Here is an 18,206-nt window from a genome sequence, read left to right as displayed (position 1 = left end):
TTACAGGTCTGTTCTGTCTACTTGCTTTGTAAGGGTTCCTAGGCTCATCAGAAGCCCTCTTTCTTTGCTTGGGTGATCTGCCTGGTGGTTTGTATATGTGAGGTGCCAGGGGAGCAGGCTGTCCAGTCTCAGCCCATTCTGACTGGCCAGGCATGGGAGGAAGTACCTCCTTGTATATCTCCATGTAAGTTTCTTTGAAGTAGCATGGGTGGGTATAGTCTTCTGGTGTCTCAATGTTTGTATAAATGGCTGTTATGACATGTTTGCAGGGAATGCCATTTAAATCCCAAGACCTACAGCTACATGTCTTCTTCACCAAATCAACTACATGCCTCTCATACTGACTGTCTACCTCATAAAGGAAACTACCAGCTGGGGTAGCACTAAATGCCTTACTTTCAACCTTCAATTTCTCCAACCTATCTTGTATGCTTGGACACAACTTTCCAACATACTTCTGTATCCCTTCCCTTTTTGTGTAAAGTCTAGTCATAAGTCTAACCCTAATCCACTCCAACATTGCCAAGATAGGCTTGTCCCTAGACTTCAATATCATTGCATTAAAAGACTCACTCAAATTATTTACCAAACAATCTGTTAAGGCCCTAGGAGTGAAGTGTGACCTTGTCCACTGTGCAGGTGCAATGTTTGCAAGATACTCATATGCCTTTTCATCCAAATCCCTTATGTACTGCATGCATCTCTCAAACTCCCTTACTGTTGTGGCAGCAGCACACCTCCACAATGCATCCTTCAGCTCCAATCCCTTGTGATCAACTTTGAAATTGTTGTAGATGTGTTTCACACAGTATCTATGCTCCACGGTAGGGAATAGTGTCTCTATTGCAGGTATAAGCCCCTGTAAATAAGCAAACAAACAAACAAAACAAGTTAGTTCAGCAAACAAAGTCAACTATTCAAGTGTAACTGAACAAAACAAAACTTGCATACCTTTTGCCTATCAGAAATGAAGACCAACTGAAACTCCTCTGGCCTCCCTATATCATCAGCAAAAATTTCCAAAAACCATATCCAAGACTCCCTGGTTTCTTGTTCCACAACAGCCATGGCTACTGGAAAAATGTTGTCATTTGCATCCTTGGCAGTGGCAGATAAGATTTGCCCACCAAATCTGTGCTTTATGTGACAACCATCTAAACCTATAAATGGCCTGCATCCACCTAAAAATCCTACCTTCTGAGTATTGAACCTAACATACATCCTCTTAAATTTTGGCTGGGAAGTCTCCTCAGCCATTTCTGTCTGCAGTATAACCCTACTCCCCTTGTCTACAGTGGTTATCATTTGTGCATAGTCCCTAAGGACACCATATTGCAGTTGCTCATCTCCATTTATCAAATCCTTTGCCTTTCTCTTTGACCTATACACTTGGTTTACACTTAGGTCAACAGATAAATTTTGCATCACATGGTTGTGTACACCACTCACCTCCCAATTTGGATTTTTGCTAAAATCCTCAATGAACCTCTTAGCAACATAAGCTGATGTTGCTTGGCTGTTTTTAAAAGACTTGGGACAAGTACAGTCATCAGTCAAGGTCTTAATTTGAAATGTTAGCTCTCCACTTATTTGAGATGCATAACATCTCCACCCACACCCATTCTTGCAGTGAACTGATATCTTGGTCTTCTCATTAAGCTTGAATTTGATGTCAATAGGTTTTTTGATTGCATACTCCCTCAAAGCAGCTCTGAACACCTTTGCATTAGGGAACTTCATCTCCTTCTTCAGTACAACATTTCTCATGTCACTCTTAGCATTAAACTCTACTTGCTCTGAACACCTTTGAGGATGACTTGGTAAGCATAGATGGGTCTGATGATAAAGTCATCCCCCTCTAGGCCTTCATTTAGCCAATCATCATCATCATCATCATCATCTCCTTCAACATTATGTTCTTCATCTCTTGCATCAATGTCAACATCCTCATCATCATCATCACTCTCATCATTATTCTCATCATCATTCTCATCATCTTCATCATCATCACTATCCAATTCTATTTCAACCCTTGCTGCATCACCACTTACATCACCATCTGCATGACCACCTACACCATCTGCTACTCCCCCTCCATCACCACCTACACCACCATCTGCCACTCCCCCTCCATCACCACCTACACCACCATATGCCACTCCCCCTCCATCAGGATACTCAACTGCCAATGGCTCCACATCTATGTCAGTATAGATTATGATTTTTTCAGCATGCCATGCCTAATGAAGGTTAGTCATGTTTACGACATCTGTATCTGTTTCTATATCTCTTAAATCATGCTGTAGATCACCTTCAGGAAGTAAATACTTATATCTACTGTGTTCCTTAGGAGCACCAACTAGATGGCATAAATCCCGAATTTCAAAGTAACTCAACTTGTCAGGGTCAATCTCTGTCAGTAAACGTACAGACCCACCCACATATTGTATGGTTGGCTCCTCCACAAAACATCCCCCAACATGAATTTCAAGGTCAAATGTGAAGTCAACCATCTGCAATTAAAACAAGTATTTTGTTTACACACTGACATGCAGAAAATGACAAGAAGCCAAAAGAGACAACAAGCCAACAAATTGACAACAACACACGGATAAAGGACCACATAAAGCACATGCAAAACCAGATTCCCAACAAATTCATAGAGACCACACTACTCACAATTCACAAACAAGTGCAATCATTGACAAATAAACTTGATTCTTTCAGGTATATGCATTATAGAAACAACCATAGCAAAATGCATATCCTAAGCGATTCTACACATAAATAGCAAAATGCACATTTAACATACAAAAAAAATTTTATTGTGCAGATGAACAGCAAAACCTAACTACGTGGGTAGGTCACGATAAAAAAATGACATCAAGAACCCAAATGCAGATGAAAAACAATCACACATACCTTGCCTAGGTTCGATGATGCAAAATAAGTGTTTTCTCCCTCTCCACACGCTCCAAACCACGAAGAACAAGCCTGATTGCACCTTGGGTCTCTCTCTCGAAAAGTGTTTGAGTTTGGGGGGTTTTGATTTGCGTTATATTCTGTTTTGGGGTTAAAAGGTGTTTTTGTAACGGCAGAGACCGAGGTGGATTACGGAGAGTGACGGAAACACACCTCAGGTGGGTTAAGTGATACTTTTCAAACCACAGGTGGACAAAGTGATTTTTGCCCAAACCACAGGTGGGTTATGTGTAATTATCCCTAATTTTTAAATATGTGAATAGTACCGTAGGACCCATTTTTAATGAAAAAGTTGCTGAAAAGTGTAGTTTGTGGGACTTATAAATAGTACACTAGAGCACTGTTCACAGAAAAAAAGTCAAGAAATTATGACTGGGAAAAAAAAAAAAAAAAATCTGAAACGCAAACATGCGCTTGGGAAGCGCAAGCGCAAAACGTTCTTCCCAAACGCACTCTAAATACAATAAGCCACATCCCCCTTTGAATTCTCCGTACATAATTTTTTTTTTTTTTCAAACAAACTTTTCCACTTTCCACAACGTGAGTACCATTACTTTATCTATGATTAAAATTAACAATCATGTCCAGTGATAGACAATGACAATATAAACCCCCCTCCCTCTCTCTCTCTCTCTCTCTTATGTGGCCATGCTTGTGCAAATGATATGTATGTTCTTTTTTGGAAGAACTTATAAGTTATAACCAATGTTTGAATATTGTGTGTGAAATTATAACTAATGTGTACTTTTATGCACGTTAACAAGTGTAAGAGAACAATAACTTACGTGGAAAAACTTCCACGCATGTTTAAAGTAACCCAAATCTATCTTGGCCATTCCATTATAAGTTACCACAACAAAACCAATATTTTTTTTTTAATAATTTGATTGTTAAAATGGAAGAGAGGGGGTTGGAAACTTGGGAAGTCTCTATTGAAAAACTTAGAGGTGTTAATTTAACTAAAGGCGCTTGGCACAATAAAATCATTCGTATAATAGGTTTTAACCATTCAAACCAAACCTCTTGTTCCTTTTTCTTTATTGATTCTCCCATATTATAATTACTCTTCAACAATAAAGAGAAGACGTGAGAGAGAGAATAGACCACAAGAAATATAAAAGACATTCAGTTACAAGCATATACTGTGAAGAGAAAAATGCATCACTCATTAGTATATTATGGTTCTTCACGATAAGGTTAAAGAGAACAACATACTAATAAGTACAAACATTCTTAATTTCACACACAATGTTCGCACATTGGTTATAATTATTTATCTTAATAATAACAAGAGCTGGGACTAGATTTCTCAAACAAATTGGTCGAGATATTCTTCCACGGTGGTGTATTTGACATCTGGGTACAACTGGGAAGCCTCCACACCAAATGATGGCTCAATTTCAAAGCTGGTGTGATCACCCTTCACAAAGGCTGAGTAGTTGAGTGACAACAACGTATCAAGTGGAACTGGGGCCTCTGCAAAAATGGACCAACATCAAAAACATATTAATTAACCCATTTTTTGCTCCTTGCCAATGTTAAAAATACTAATGTTAGATAACATGAAAGAACATAAAAACAGCATAGCATCTTTGGACTTTTGAACATATTTTCTCACTGACCTTGGATGTCCTTCAAAATCTTTTCCTCCGGAACATAGACTTTCTCAAGAGTTTTGCCAATCTTCTTCTCCCAAAGGGCAACAAGCTCATTCAATGAGTAAATGTTTTTGGGAGGCCTAATGTAGAGTAACTTGTTCAATGCTCTTGGGTCATCCACAGATCTAATGGTATAGGTTGCAATGTCATCTTCCTTGTTAAAAATTGCTGCAAGGAGAGTTTAAAGCAACACATAGTTATATAGTATTGTATACATATCTTATCATAGCTATAGAATAACAATTAAGATCATTCAGTTTCAGCTCACGCTCTTCTTCATTTGCTTCAAAATTACAAGATAGTCCACTTCATGCATGTTGTCACATAATTTAGTGTTTAATTCCACCGAATAAAAAATGATAACTGACTTAAAATGACGTAACATTCTATTCACCAAAAAAACATACTCGGAATGAAAAGGCTTAAATGTTGCGTTTGGCAAGCATGGATATACATTTACACATCTTGATAATGCAAAATGCCGATCAAGAGCTTAATTAAAGAAATTGCTAGTTACCCTTGGGATTCCCATCGCCAGGGATAATGACTTTGTCTCTAGGAGGAGCAGTGGCTCCTGCCTGTACCAAGTTAGGGAGAAAATAGGCAGCAAAGAAGTGGCATGGGACATAAGTGTAGGGAATGCCTTCAGCCTCAATGGCACGTCGGATTTTGGCCCTGGCAACAAATGCACTCTTCGCTGGCTCCACAGCATTGTTACGGTCCGCATCAACTCCGAATTCAGATGGGTAGAATCTCTAAAAAATAGCTCAACCAATAAAACCTCTTAATAATTGTAAACTTTTTCAATGAAATTTGTCCATGAAATTCCAAAAAATAATTATACAATCAGAAATTTTTATTTTTAAAAAATTTTTATTATATACTTTCCCACCGTGTGGAATTGGAAATTTAACCTGCTGAATTGCACCATATTCTTGTTCTATGACATGCACAATCACAGTCACAATCACAAACATCATCATCAAATTAGTTTAGAGAAAAAGACAGTCAGATGGATGAGACTCACATGCAAAAAGAAACAGAGAGAGAAAGAGGCAGGCAGTGATAGTGATGCGTGAGAACTGGAGTTTGGTTGCGACTTGCAAGAGATAGAGATATTGGTTGAGGTGATTAATAAGCAAGCACATCAGGTGTTGGACTTTGTTTTAAAGGATGGGCATGCACGGGTGGGTTTAAAAGTGAAAAACTTAACACTATTGTATTGACATATATAAGAATTCTTTTAGGCGATTTCTTAAAATTAAAAATAAAATGGCTCTTTTTTTTTAGGTTTTTTTTTTTTAAATTTTTTATTTTTTTATTTTTTTTTAATAAGAACTTTGGGTAGTTTTTATTTTATTTTATTTAGATTATGGGGTATTTTTTTTTTTATAGGAACATGGGATAGTTTTGGTTGTGTACATGGGGTAATGGGAAGTTTTATAAAACATGGGGTAGTTTTTTATTATAATTTTTTTATCAATTTATGATTTTAACCTTATTTTTATGTTTTAAGGATAAGGATAATTTTCTTTTTGATAAAAAGAATAAGGATAAGTTAATTGAATTAAAGGTGTTTTTGAAATAAAAAAGACAATGGCTAACTTTCTAGATCATTTTAATATATAGAAGGAGAAGAAAAGAGATAATTAAAAGTCTTGCAACTTAATAAGTATTTCCAATAAAAATATCTAAGATTTAAAATTTCAACGCCAACCTCAATGTATATATAAAAAAATACATAATATATATGTCAGAATTAATTTTTATATATATACAAACACAAAGTTATAATTATAAAGTCATAGGAGGGGTTCCTACCTGTAATTTTCAAATATACACACACACGCTAATGTGCTGATTAGAAGATTCAGAACCCACCGAATTGGCCCTTTTTATTTTTTAATCGTGGCCCATTTCCTATTGTGGTGCGGTTATTGTGAGTTATGACGTGCGACGTGAGCAGTATGAGAGCCGATATTTGAAGGGTTGTTTCTCTAGGGACAGTTTCTCTCCAAACTCCAAAACCTTTTCAATTTTGTCTATGTTTTTTTTATGAAATGAGAATTTTAAAATTTTAACTATTAAATTGCATATTTTTAATGTTCTTAACACATGTGTCAATATTCATTTAAATAAGATATTATTTATCATTTAATCATTAGAAGATTCAGAACCCACCGAATTGGCCCTTTTTATTTTTTAATCGTGGCCCATTTCCTATTGTGGTGCGGTTATTGTGAGTTATGACGTGCGACGTGAGCAGTATGAGAGCCGATATTTGAAGGGTTGTTTCTCTAGGGACAGTTTCTCTCCAAACTCCAAAACCTTTTCAATTTTGTCTATGTTTTTTTTATGAAATGAGAATTTTAAAATTTTAACTATTAAATTGCATATTTTTAATGTTCTTAACACATGTGTCAATATTCATTTAAATAAGATATTATTTATCATTTAATCAATAAACTTATTTTTTGTGCTTAATTTTAAATCTTAAAAATTTGAAATTTAAACATTTAATTGATAACATAATTATTGATATTAGATATTTTTGAAATTTTGCAAGAGATATAATAAAAATATGTAATCTAATAATTAGAATTTCAAAATTCATTTTATTGACAAAGTTTGTTTAGAGAAAAATATTTTCCTGTTTTTAAAGTCATGGTGGAGGGGTCTCTACTTGGATATTTTTCTTCGTATTGGTCAAAACTCATTATATTTCTCCAAACAAATAGCAGGAAAATTAACAAATTTCAAATCCGTATAATTCTCCTAGAATTATTTTTTTTAATTTCTTTTTTTAGGAAATGCCACTTTAACCTCTCTCTTTTTCATTAAGTATATAAGGTAATAAATTGAGATTGGACCATGTTAAAAAAATTTAAAACAAAAATATTAAAATTCTGATTAATTGGTGACGAAAATGGCTAATGAGTTATAGCAACAACATCAGAATTCACAAAAGGGTTTTCTTTATCTTAATCCTAAGAACAACTTTAGTCTTTAGAATCTATTTTTAAGCCAAGTTGCTGAGCCAATTCAAACTGAAACTTTAAAAATTATTTAGGAAAAATAAAATGAAGGAACGAAATTTTAGATAAAAGGGTTTCAAACTACAAAGTTTGAGTAGTTTAAAAATACCAACCTTAACGTTACCAGCTTCTTTAATGGCAGCAATGATCTTGAGCTGATCTTCGAATTGCATTGGACCCACAGTTGATATCACCACGTCCGCTTGCTTAATTGCACTCACCAAACTGCCATGGTCGTGAAGGTCTCCCTGCATTCCCATTTTTTTTTTTTGTTTAACACCATCATCAAACTTTTTCTACAAACAAAACCAACCCATCTAGCCGAAAACACACACACACACACACACACAAACACATACATTCAGAGAGAAAATAATATACGTACTTGGAGCAAAGTGACACCCAAGTTCTTGAATTTCTCAATGAGTTTTCCCTTAACGGGATCAGAGAGCGTGCTCTTTCTGACCAGAACAAAGGTGGGATGGCCAGCCTTTGCGCTTGCTTCCACGAGGAATTTTCCGATGTAGCCTGTGCCTCCGATTAACAAAATCTTGCTCTGAGCCATTTGAATGTTTCTTCTGTGCTAAAGAAGGGAAGTTTACAAGAACTGGTTGTAGCAGAGAGAGGGCAAAGAAGAAAGTGGAGTCTATGGAAGTGTTGTTAAATGGAAGTACCAAGCTAATTTATTTATGGATGAGTTGAGTTGGGCCGTGGGCCTATTGTTGGTACATTTTTGTTTTCTATATTTAAATAATTAGATTGGAACAAATAGTTTGTGGTTGACTTACTCCTCAGTATCGAGTAATGCTAGGAACACATAAAAATGAATAATTTTGTGCCACAAATATCAGGAGGATCAGGTCAACTACAAACCCTTTGTTCCAATCTAATTATTTAAATATAGAAAAAAAATTGTGTACCAACAACAGGTGAGTTGTTACACAAAGTTGTGCATTTTTATGTGTTCATAGAAATACTCATTTTTATCCCAAACTTTTTAATTCTCATGTTTAAATATCCTCTATTTTTCTCTCAAAATAAAATTTTTTTTCCTCTATTTAATTCTTACTAGATTTTCAGGAAAAAAAAAAAAAAAAAAAAACCCTTACTTAAAAAATATAAAAATATTCACAAATATTTTTTTGTGAAAAATGTACATTATAACTATGGGGTTAGGGGCCCAAATCACATACTGGGCCTTGGGTCCTGTCCGAGGAGACAAGTAATTCAAAGACAAGCAAGCAGTATAAAATGGTTTGAGTTAGACTTTACTAACAAAGCATGGATGGGAAGGTGGTCCGAGAAGGAGTGTCTCCTCAGACCGGCTAAGAATAGGTCAAATATAAATCCTAATGATCAAGGCGACCTTCCAGGAAACATCAATGACAAGGACGTATCCCAGAAACGTGTAAGAGAGAAGGAAACCCCAAAAAATATCTAAGGGAAAACTGCTACCACTGCATTGAATTCACTACAGTTACTTTTCTGGCCGCATTTATGTGGAGAAGGCCTCTGAACAGTACTGCCTTGACAACCACAATTCACAGAAAGCCAAAGTGGGTGTCTGATGAGACAGGTACTCAAGTAAGGACTCAGATGATCAACAAGTGTGGGATCAAGATGGCCTAAAGGGAGCTATATAATGGGAGAGACCCTCCTTCTAAAGCACAAGAAAAAAGAAAAAGGGAAGAAACATTGTAGCAATCTAGAACCAGACTTGTAGCAAAGTTTTAAGAATAATATTTAAGAATCAGTCTCCTCGGACTTGGCCAGGGACTTTTTTCTTTAGTGAACATCTATTATCTTTCTTTTAATGTCATCAAAATCCATAGGCCGGTTACTTAATTCATTAAAGCCCAGTTTTCCAACTCATTCTCTACAAATTTATTATTTTGAGCTTTTTGGGCTTAAGTCCATACATTTGTTGGGCTAAAAGTTCAGACCAGGTCCTTACAATAACTACTAACAAAATTTGAACCCCTAATGCATCAAAATTTCTTTTTGAACCCTTAATTTGTGTCACAAATACACGAATTATGGAATAATTAAGGAACCCTTTATTATTCCTTAATTTTTATCTTTATGGCACTCGTTAATAATTCCATAATATTTCCTTAATTTGTGTGCTTATGATTCTTTGTTAATAAAATTCATAAAAATATCATTTAATATAATATTAAAATTTGAAAACATTTTAATATGTATGCACTTGTTAACAAAAGCCTTAATAATAGACTATTTTTTTTGCTCAATATAACCATATATTTGAATTTAATCAAAAAACTTAAGGCCCAATACCTAAAAACTACCCACTGTTGAACGAGTATTATACTGATATTGACTATGTCGAGTGCTCCTTTTCTTAGCGCATGTATAAATTCACTTTTATGATATTGATTCATAACAAAACACAAATACATAGCTGAATTCAATTGTTCTTAATGTACAAATCCACTTTTATATTATGGATTCATGGCATAACATAGATACATGGTTGAATATAACTATTTTTGGATAAAGGTTAATAATTTGCATCTATTATAATTTAGAAATATTTTTTTTTCCAAACAAATAAAAATGATAAACTTTAGAGATAAACTGTTGTGGGAGGGACAAATCTTTCCCCATCAAGTATTGTCCGTTTTAGGAATGGACCAAGGGCCAATGCTACCCTCACAAATTTGCTCAATCCCAAATCGGGGAGAGACGCCTCCCACCCTTACCTTATAAGCATTGAGCCTAAGGAAGGGTGTACCAATCATGTGTAGTACTACACCCTTCTTTAGGTTCAATGCTTATAAGGCAAGGGTGGGAGGCGTCTCTCCCCGATGTGGGATTGGGCAAATCCGTGAAGGTGGCATCGGCCCTTAGCCCATTCCCAAAGCGGACAATACTTGATTGGGGAAAGATTCGTCCCTTCCACAACTATAATTTCTTTTTTAAACATGAAAAAAAAAAAAAAAAAAAAAACCCAAATTTTAGGAGTTCTTTTTTTGAATTCAAAATAAAATTTGTTATTTGACATTTATGACCCTATTTCTAAATGAAGTTACCTTTCATTAATGAGGATATTTTTGAACCATATAAAAGTCCAATTGAATGAGAGGAATCCTCTTATATATAGTATAGATAAATATTAATCAATAAAATCATATATTTGAATTTAATTGAAAAAGTGAGGCAACAAGAAAGAACACCTAAAAACTAACCATTATTGAAAGAGGACTAGTATTGATTAACTATGCAAAACTTTTATTTGCCAAGCGTCTGTATAAATCCACTCTTATGGTACAGATTCATGACATAGAGTGGGAATCATGCAAACTTGTGGTGATCAAAAGGCCTTAATAATAGGCTATTTTATTGCTCAATATAACCGTATATTTGAATTTAGCCAAAGAACTTAAGGCATAATACCTAAAAACTACCCATTGTTGAAAGAGTATTATACTATTACTAACCTTTGAGCATATGCTCACGCTGAAAAAGTGAGGCAACAAGAAAGAACACCTAAAAACTAACCATTATTGAAAGAGGACTAGTATTGATTAACTATGCAAAACTTTTATTTGCCAAGCATTTGTATAAATCCACTCTTATGGTACAGATTCATGACATAGAGTGGGAATCATGCAAACTTGTGGTGATCAAAAGGCCTTAATAATAGGCTATTTTATTGCTCAATATATATTTGAATTTAGCCAAAGAACTTAAGGCATAATACCTAAAAACTACCCATTGTTGAAAGAGTATTATATTATTACTAACCTCTGAGCACATGCTCACGCGCGTGCTCAGAAGCTCTTCTATTTTTTGGGTAAAGATTTATAATTTGCATTTATTATAATTTGAGATTTCTACTTTTTTCAATCACCAAAAAAAAAAAAAAAAAAAAAAAAAAAGACTTAAGGGTGTAATGAAATTTTTTAAAAAAAAAAAATTGAAAAAAAAGGAAAAAAAAAAAATGAATACGTGGAGTGAGTTTTAAAACTAACAAAAAAGTAATCTTATTTTGTAGGGAGTTAGTGAGTAGAAATAGGAATTTAAATCAACATAAAAGTAGGAGTTTATTAGAAGTAGGAAGATATTTCAACATAGAAGTAAGAATTTATTATTTTTGTCAATTTACTATTTTAACCCCATTTTTAAGTTTTAGGTAGGGGTATTTTTGACAGTAAAAAAAAGTAATAACTAACTTTCTTTTTTCAATTTACTATTTTAACCCCATTTTTAAGTTGTTGGTTAATTAATTTAAGGATATTTTTGACAGGAAAAAAAATAGTAATTAACTTTCTGAATCCTCTTAATATACGGATACGTGGGGTGAGTTTTATAAATTGAATTTGGAGGAGCTTTAAAACTAACAAAAGAGTAATCTTATTTTGTAGGGAGTTAGTGAGTAGAAGTAGGAATTTATTATTTTAGTCAATTTACTATTTTAACCCCATTTTTAAGTTTTAGGTAGGGGTATTTTTGACAATAAAAAAAGCAATAACAAACCTTTTTTTTTTCCAATTTACTATTTTAACTCCATTTTTAAGTTTTTGGTTAATTAATTTAAGGGTATTTTTGACAGGAAAAATAGTAATAACTAACTTTCTGAATTCTCTTAATTTAAGGCTCTTCTATTTTTTGGGTAAAGATTAATAATTTGCATTTATTATAATTTGGGATTTCTACTTTTTCCAATTACCAAAAAAAAAAAGAAAAAAAAAAAGAAAAAAGAAAAGAAAAGAATAAGTGGGGTGAGTTTTGTAGATTGGAAGAGTTTTAAAACTAACAAAAGAGTGACCCTATTTTGTTGGGAGTTAGAGAGTAGAATTAGGAATTTAAATTAACGTAAAAGTAGGAGCTTATTAGAAGCAGAAAGGCATTTCAACGTAGAAGTAAGAATTTATTATTTTTGTAATTTACTATTTTAACCCCATTTTTAAGTTTTAGGTAGGGATATTTTTGACAATAAAAAAAGTAATAACTAACTTTCTTTTGCTAATTTACTATTTTATCCCCATTTTTAAGTTGTTGGTTAATTAATTTAGGGATATTTTTGACAGGAAAAATTTAAGTTTCAAAAGGGTTCTCTAGATAATTTATTACTAGTAATAAACACAATATAATAATAAATAAAAAAAAGATGGAAATCTCAAAAACGATTTTTTTTTTTTAAGTTATAAAAAAATTTAGATGGACAACTTACAAATGAACAAGAAATTCATTAAAAAAAACTAAAAATTTTTGCATCTAAACAAATTAGAATAATAAATTTTAAGTTAAAAAAATATATATATATATTTATATATGTTATTAAATTAAATTAAATACATAAAATACCTCAATTTAAACATTGCCTTAGGTCCCACAATTCCTTTGGCTACCTTGGGAAAAGGGAATTGGAATCCTATACATCTCTATTGAAAAACTTAGAGCAATCAGATTAGTCCATGTATAATAGTATAAGGGTTAAATTTTGCACATTATTTAACTCCAATAATCACCCACATTAGTTCATGTAAACTTGTGTAAATTTTAGATTATAACTACAATAACTAGGTAAATATACACAATTATTGTTCACATGCAAATCTATTTTTGAGTACTTCTTTATTTAGAGAGAGAGAGAGAGATAAAAAATGATAAATAAATAACATTTTAATGAAATTTAGTGTAATAAAGATAATATGTTTTTGAAAAGTGTAAAATAAAAAATAAAATAAAAAAAGTAGGTTTTTATGCTAAAATAAATAGAAATTTTTGTGCAAGTTGATGCAAATGATCTGAAATGAATTTAGATAGCCACCCTTGCCACAATAAAATCATTCATACAATAGGTTTTAACCACTCAAACCAACCTCATGTCCTTTTTCTCCATTGATTCTCTGATATCATTATTACCCTTCAACAACATAGGGAAGATGACTAGATGAGAGAGAATAGACCACAAGAAATATGAAAGACGTGTATTGTAAATAGAAAATAAATTACTCAAATCGAGTAGATTATGGTTCTTCACGATATGGTTAAAGAGAACAGGATATTGGAAAGTACAGACATCCTTTGCATGAAATCACCTATATATAAACAACTATAATTGTTTATATTAAATAATAACAAGAGCTAGGGCTTAATTTCTCAAACAAATTGGTTGAGGCATTCTTCCACAGATGTGTAATTGACATCTGGGTATAGCTGGGAAGCCTCCACACCAAATGATGGCTCAATTTCAAAGTTAGTGTGATCACCCTTCACAAAGACTGAGTAGAAGACTGACAATTTCCCATTGATTGGAAATGGGGCCTCTGCAAATATGCACAAGATCAAAAACATATTAATTAACCAATGTTTTGCTCTTTCCCAATGTTAAAGAACATAACAATAGCATAGCATCCTTGGAATTTTGGACAGGTTTTCTCACTGACCTTTGATGTCCTCCAAAAACTTTTCCTCCGGAATATAGATTTTCTCTACAGTTTTTCCAATCTTCTTCTCCCAAAGGGCAACAAGCTCATTGAGTGAGTAAATGTTTCCGGGAGGCTTGAGATAGAGTATCTTGTTCAATGCTCTTGGATCATCCACAGATCTGATGGTATAGGTTCCAATGTCACTTTCCTTGTTAAAAATTGCTGCAAGGAGAGTTCAAAGCAACACAAAGTCAAATAGTATTATACATCTCTTATTATAGCAATACAATTAAGATCATTCAGTTTCAGCTTACACTCATCTCCATTTGCTTCAAAATTAGGATAGTCCACTTTATATATGTAGGCACATCATTTAAAATTTAATTCCACCAAATAAGGAATGATAACTGATTTAAATGATGTGACATTATGTTTACCAAATAGAGATACTTGAAATGAAAAGTCTTAAATATATGTTGTGTTTGGCAAGCATAGATACACATGTTACACATCTTGATAATGCAAAATGTTGATCGAGAGCACTTAAAGAAGTTGTTAGTTACCCTTGGGATTTCCATCTCCGGGGATAATGACTTTGTCTCTAGGAGGAGTAGTGGCTCCTGGCTGCGCCAAGGTAGGAAGAAAATAGTCAGCAAAATAGTTGGACGAGACATAAGTGTAGGGAATGCCTTCAGCCTCAATGGCACGTCGGATTTTGGCCTTGGCAGCAAATGCACTCTTCGATGGCTCCACAGCATGGACACGGTCCACATCATTTCCGAATTCAGATGGGTAGAATCTCTGAAAAACAAAACAACAAATAGAATCTCTGAATAACTATAACACTTTTTCAACAAAATTTGTTTGCTAAATTCCAAAAAGTAATTATACAATCAGAACTTTTTTATTTATTATTATTATAATACTTTCTCACGGTGTGGTATGGAAATTTAACCTACTAGGTTGCTATAACTAATACCAATTTTTCGGTTGTCGAGAAAAAAAAAAACCAATTTTACTATAGCTCAAATTGACATGATTTTTATTTTATTTTTTGCTAATGCCCAAATTGACATGATAATAAATATGAGTTGTGTTACTTTAATTACATAATATATATATATATATATATATATGAGATGGATTCAAGTTACACTAAGTGTAACTTCGTAAGAGTTACACATTTTTTAAACCATTGATTTGTATTAGATCTAAGGATGAAAAAAAAGTCATGGTCATATCATTATTGTTCCCTAGAAATTAGTAAATAAGTCATTAACTCTTTTTATTAAAAATAGAGAAAAAAAAAAAAAGCATTAACTCTCTTTCCATCATCATTTTCATCTTCATCTTCATCTTTTCTCCCTCTCTCAAATGTTTCGTATCTAGTACAACCACAATGATCGTTCCTCTTTAGCACAAATAAAAACAAGGGACATGCATTTCTTGTGTTGGGTACGATCATCATCCATTTTGACCCAAGTTTGTTCTGATAAGAAGAAGTACTTGTTTCTTTGGTTTAATTTATAGAATATAAGTCTAATTTTAGCTTATTTCGTTTCTATTCAAAATTTGTGCAAGAAATTAAGTAAAAAAAAATCGGTTTATGTAAAAATAATAATTTGAACAAAAAGAAAAATCAATGGCCAATTAATCAATACTCATCAATAGCCGTTAAACAATTAATTCACGGTGAGAAAAATAGTGTGTGGAGGAGAGAGAGAGAGAGGGTTAGCATCTAAAAATTGAATATGTTTTCCACTCTATTGGACTTGTTTTCCATTAGCAACATAAAATGTTTTCTATTGAACTACATGTGGTGGTGTGTACTCAAATTGTATGCTAATCAAGAAGATGTTGCTGGAGAATGAGGAATGATTCCCAGCAGTTGGGAAACTTTCAATTGCCTTTATGTTAATTCATCATAAAGAATTATTACACAAAGATTGCGTGAGAGTTAATGAAGATGAAGCTAATGATGGAGAGTAGAGAGTTAATGCTGTTTTTTTATTTTTCTATTTTTAATAAGAAGAGTTAATGACTTAATTACTAATTTCTAGGGAATAATAATGACATGACCATAACTTTTTTTTCACCCTTAGATCGAATACAAATCAATGATCCAAAAAATGTGTAACTCTTATGAAGTTATACCAGGTATAACTTGAATCAATCTATATATATATATATATATATATAAACAAGAGTTTTACAAAAATATTTTTAAAGAAAATATTCAAGATTTCAAATTTCCACCCCAACCATGAACGTATAAAAAAAATATATAATATATCTATCTGTCAGAATTAATTTTTATATATACAAAGTTATAATTATAAAGTCATGGTGGATCCCTACCTGTAAAATTTAAACATACACACACCGAATTGGTTTTAAGTTTTAACTTATAAGTGATGATGGGAATAATATATTATTGGTTTTGTGGAATATATACATAATTTTTATATATATACACACACTAACGAGTAGTATTGACTACTGACTGATCAGAACACAACGAAAAAAAATATTATAATAAACATATTTGCCGGTTGTATAAAGAAAAGTGAGACGCTGTAATAATTTTACAACAAATTTTAAGTGGTGAGTTGTTATTAGTTTTAATTTGAATTCATCACTGAAATTATTTTTTTATCTACTAATAACAACTAGTGACAATTATCTACTTATTATTTGTTGTGAAAATATAATAAATATAGCATTTCTCGTGATGTAAATTATAAATGTGCTTATAACAAGAGTCATAACAATTTCACAAAATTTTCACAACAAATATTAAATAGCGGGTTGTTACTAGTTTTGATTTGAATTTACAATTGAAATTGTTTTTTACCCACTAATAGTAACTAATAATAGTCTTTTATATAATATTTGTTGTGAAAATATTATGAAAATATTGTAGATTTAGCATTTCTTAATAATAATAAAAAACCACTTTAATCCTCTGTTTTTTTTTTTTTTTTTTTCATTAATTATAGAAAAATGTTACGTATACATTATTTTCATTGAATTAGTTCTATTTTAATTTTTTTTTCCACCGATCATAACATGTAATAAGGTGATAAATTTAGATTGGAATATCACCTTATATATGTTCAATCGTTAACAGAAATTCTATTCTACACCAATCGGAATGGACCTTATTCAACAATTTTAAAATAAAAATATTAAAACTCAGATTAATTGGTGACGAAAATGTCCAAGTAATAATTATAACAACCGTAGTAGCATCATCAAAATAACAAAGAGAGATGCTTCGTCTACAACAAATCATATGTGGTTAGTTGTTATTGGTTCAAATTTGAGACTAACATTAAAATTACTTTTTTGTACCAACAATAACAACCAATAACAACTTGTCACTTAGGATTTGTTGTAAAAATGTTGTAGACATATCATTTCTCAATTACAAAAGGGTTTTCTTTATCTTGATCCTAAGAACAACTTTACTAGTCTTTAGAATCTATTTTTAAGCCAAGTTGCTGAGCAAATTAAAAATGAAATTTTACAAATTATTTAGGGAAAAAAAAAATGATGGAATGAAATTTTAGATTAAAGGGTTTCAAACTACAAAGTTTGAGTAATTTAAAAATACGAACCTTAACGTTACCAGCTTCTTTAATGGCATCAATGATCTTGAACTCATCTTGTAATTGCCCGTGACCCACGGTTGATATCACCACGTCCACTTGCTTAATTGCTTTCACCAAGTTCCCATGGTCGTGAAGATCTCCCTGCATTCCCATTTTTTTTTTTTTAGCACCATCATCAAACTTTTACCACAAACAAAACCAACCCATCTAGCATATATAAAACACACAAAAACACATGCATGCAGAGATAAATTAATATACGTACGTGGAGCAAAGTGACACCCAAGTTCTTGAAATTCTCAACAAGTTTTCCCTTAACAGGATCAGAGACTGTGCTCTCTCTGACCAGAACAATGGTGGGATGACCAGCCTTTGCGCTTGCTTCCACTATGAATTTTCCTATGTAGCCTGTGCCTCCAATTATCAAAATCTTGCTTTTCTGAGCCATTTGAATTTTTTTTTTTTTGGTGCGCACGCTAAAGTGGGAAATTTACAAGAACTGGTAGTAGCAGAGAGATG

General features: G+C 32.6%; 3 protein-coding genes across 3 annotated transcripts; all 3 read right to left on the bottom strand.

The window, feature by feature from the left end:
- Positions 1-348: 348 nt before the first annotated feature.
- LOC115958764 lies at positions 349-1,767 on the bottom strand. The gene is made up of 3 exons (XM_031077067.1): positions 952-1,767; positions 397-859; positions 349-365 (listed from the first exon to the last, which is right to left on the bottom strand). Exons 1-3 carry the CDS (start codon positions 1,765-1,767, stop codon positions 349-351), a joined length of 1,296 nt encoding a protein of 431 aa, XP_030932927.1.
- A 2,302-nt stretch (positions 1,768-4,069) lies between these two features.
- On the bottom strand, positions 4,070-8,351 carry LOC115974701 (phenylcoumaran benzylic ether reductase Betv6-like). Its single transcript, XM_031095180.1, has 5 exons — positions 8,061-8,351; positions 7,789-7,923; positions 5,158-5,395; positions 4,605-4,808; positions 4,070-4,458 (listed from the first exon to the last, which is right to left on the bottom strand). Exons 1-5 carry the CDS (start codon positions 8,238-8,240, stop codon positions 4,292-4,294), a joined length of 924 nt encoding a protein of 307 aa, XP_030951040.1. The 5' UTR covers positions 8,241-8,351; the 3' UTR covers positions 4,070-4,291.
- A 5,333-nt stretch (positions 8,352-13,684) lies between these two features.
- LOC115978001 (phenylcoumaran benzylic ether reductase Betv6-like) lies at positions 13,685-18,206 on the bottom strand. The gene is made up of 5 exons (XM_031100033.1): positions 17,953-18,206; positions 17,694-17,828; positions 14,637-14,874; positions 14,092-14,295; positions 13,685-13,971 (listed from the first exon to the last, which is right to left on the bottom strand). The coding sequence occupies exons 1-5, from the start codon at positions 18,133-18,135 to the stop codon at positions 13,805-13,807; spliced, it is 927 nt and encodes a 308-aa protein (XP_030955893.1). The 5' UTR covers positions 18,136-18,206; the 3' UTR covers positions 13,685-13,804.

Source organism: Quercus lobata, chromosome 2 (genome assembly GCF_001633185.2).
Source record: "Quercus lobata isolate SW786 chromosome 2, ValleyOak3.0 Primary Assembly, whole genome shotgun sequence".
In the NCBI taxonomy this organism is placed as follows: Eukaryota; Viridiplantae; Streptophyta; class Magnoliopsida; order Fagales; family Fagaceae; genus Quercus; species Quercus lobata.
This window is presented reverse-complemented; position numbering and strand designations above follow the sequence as displayed.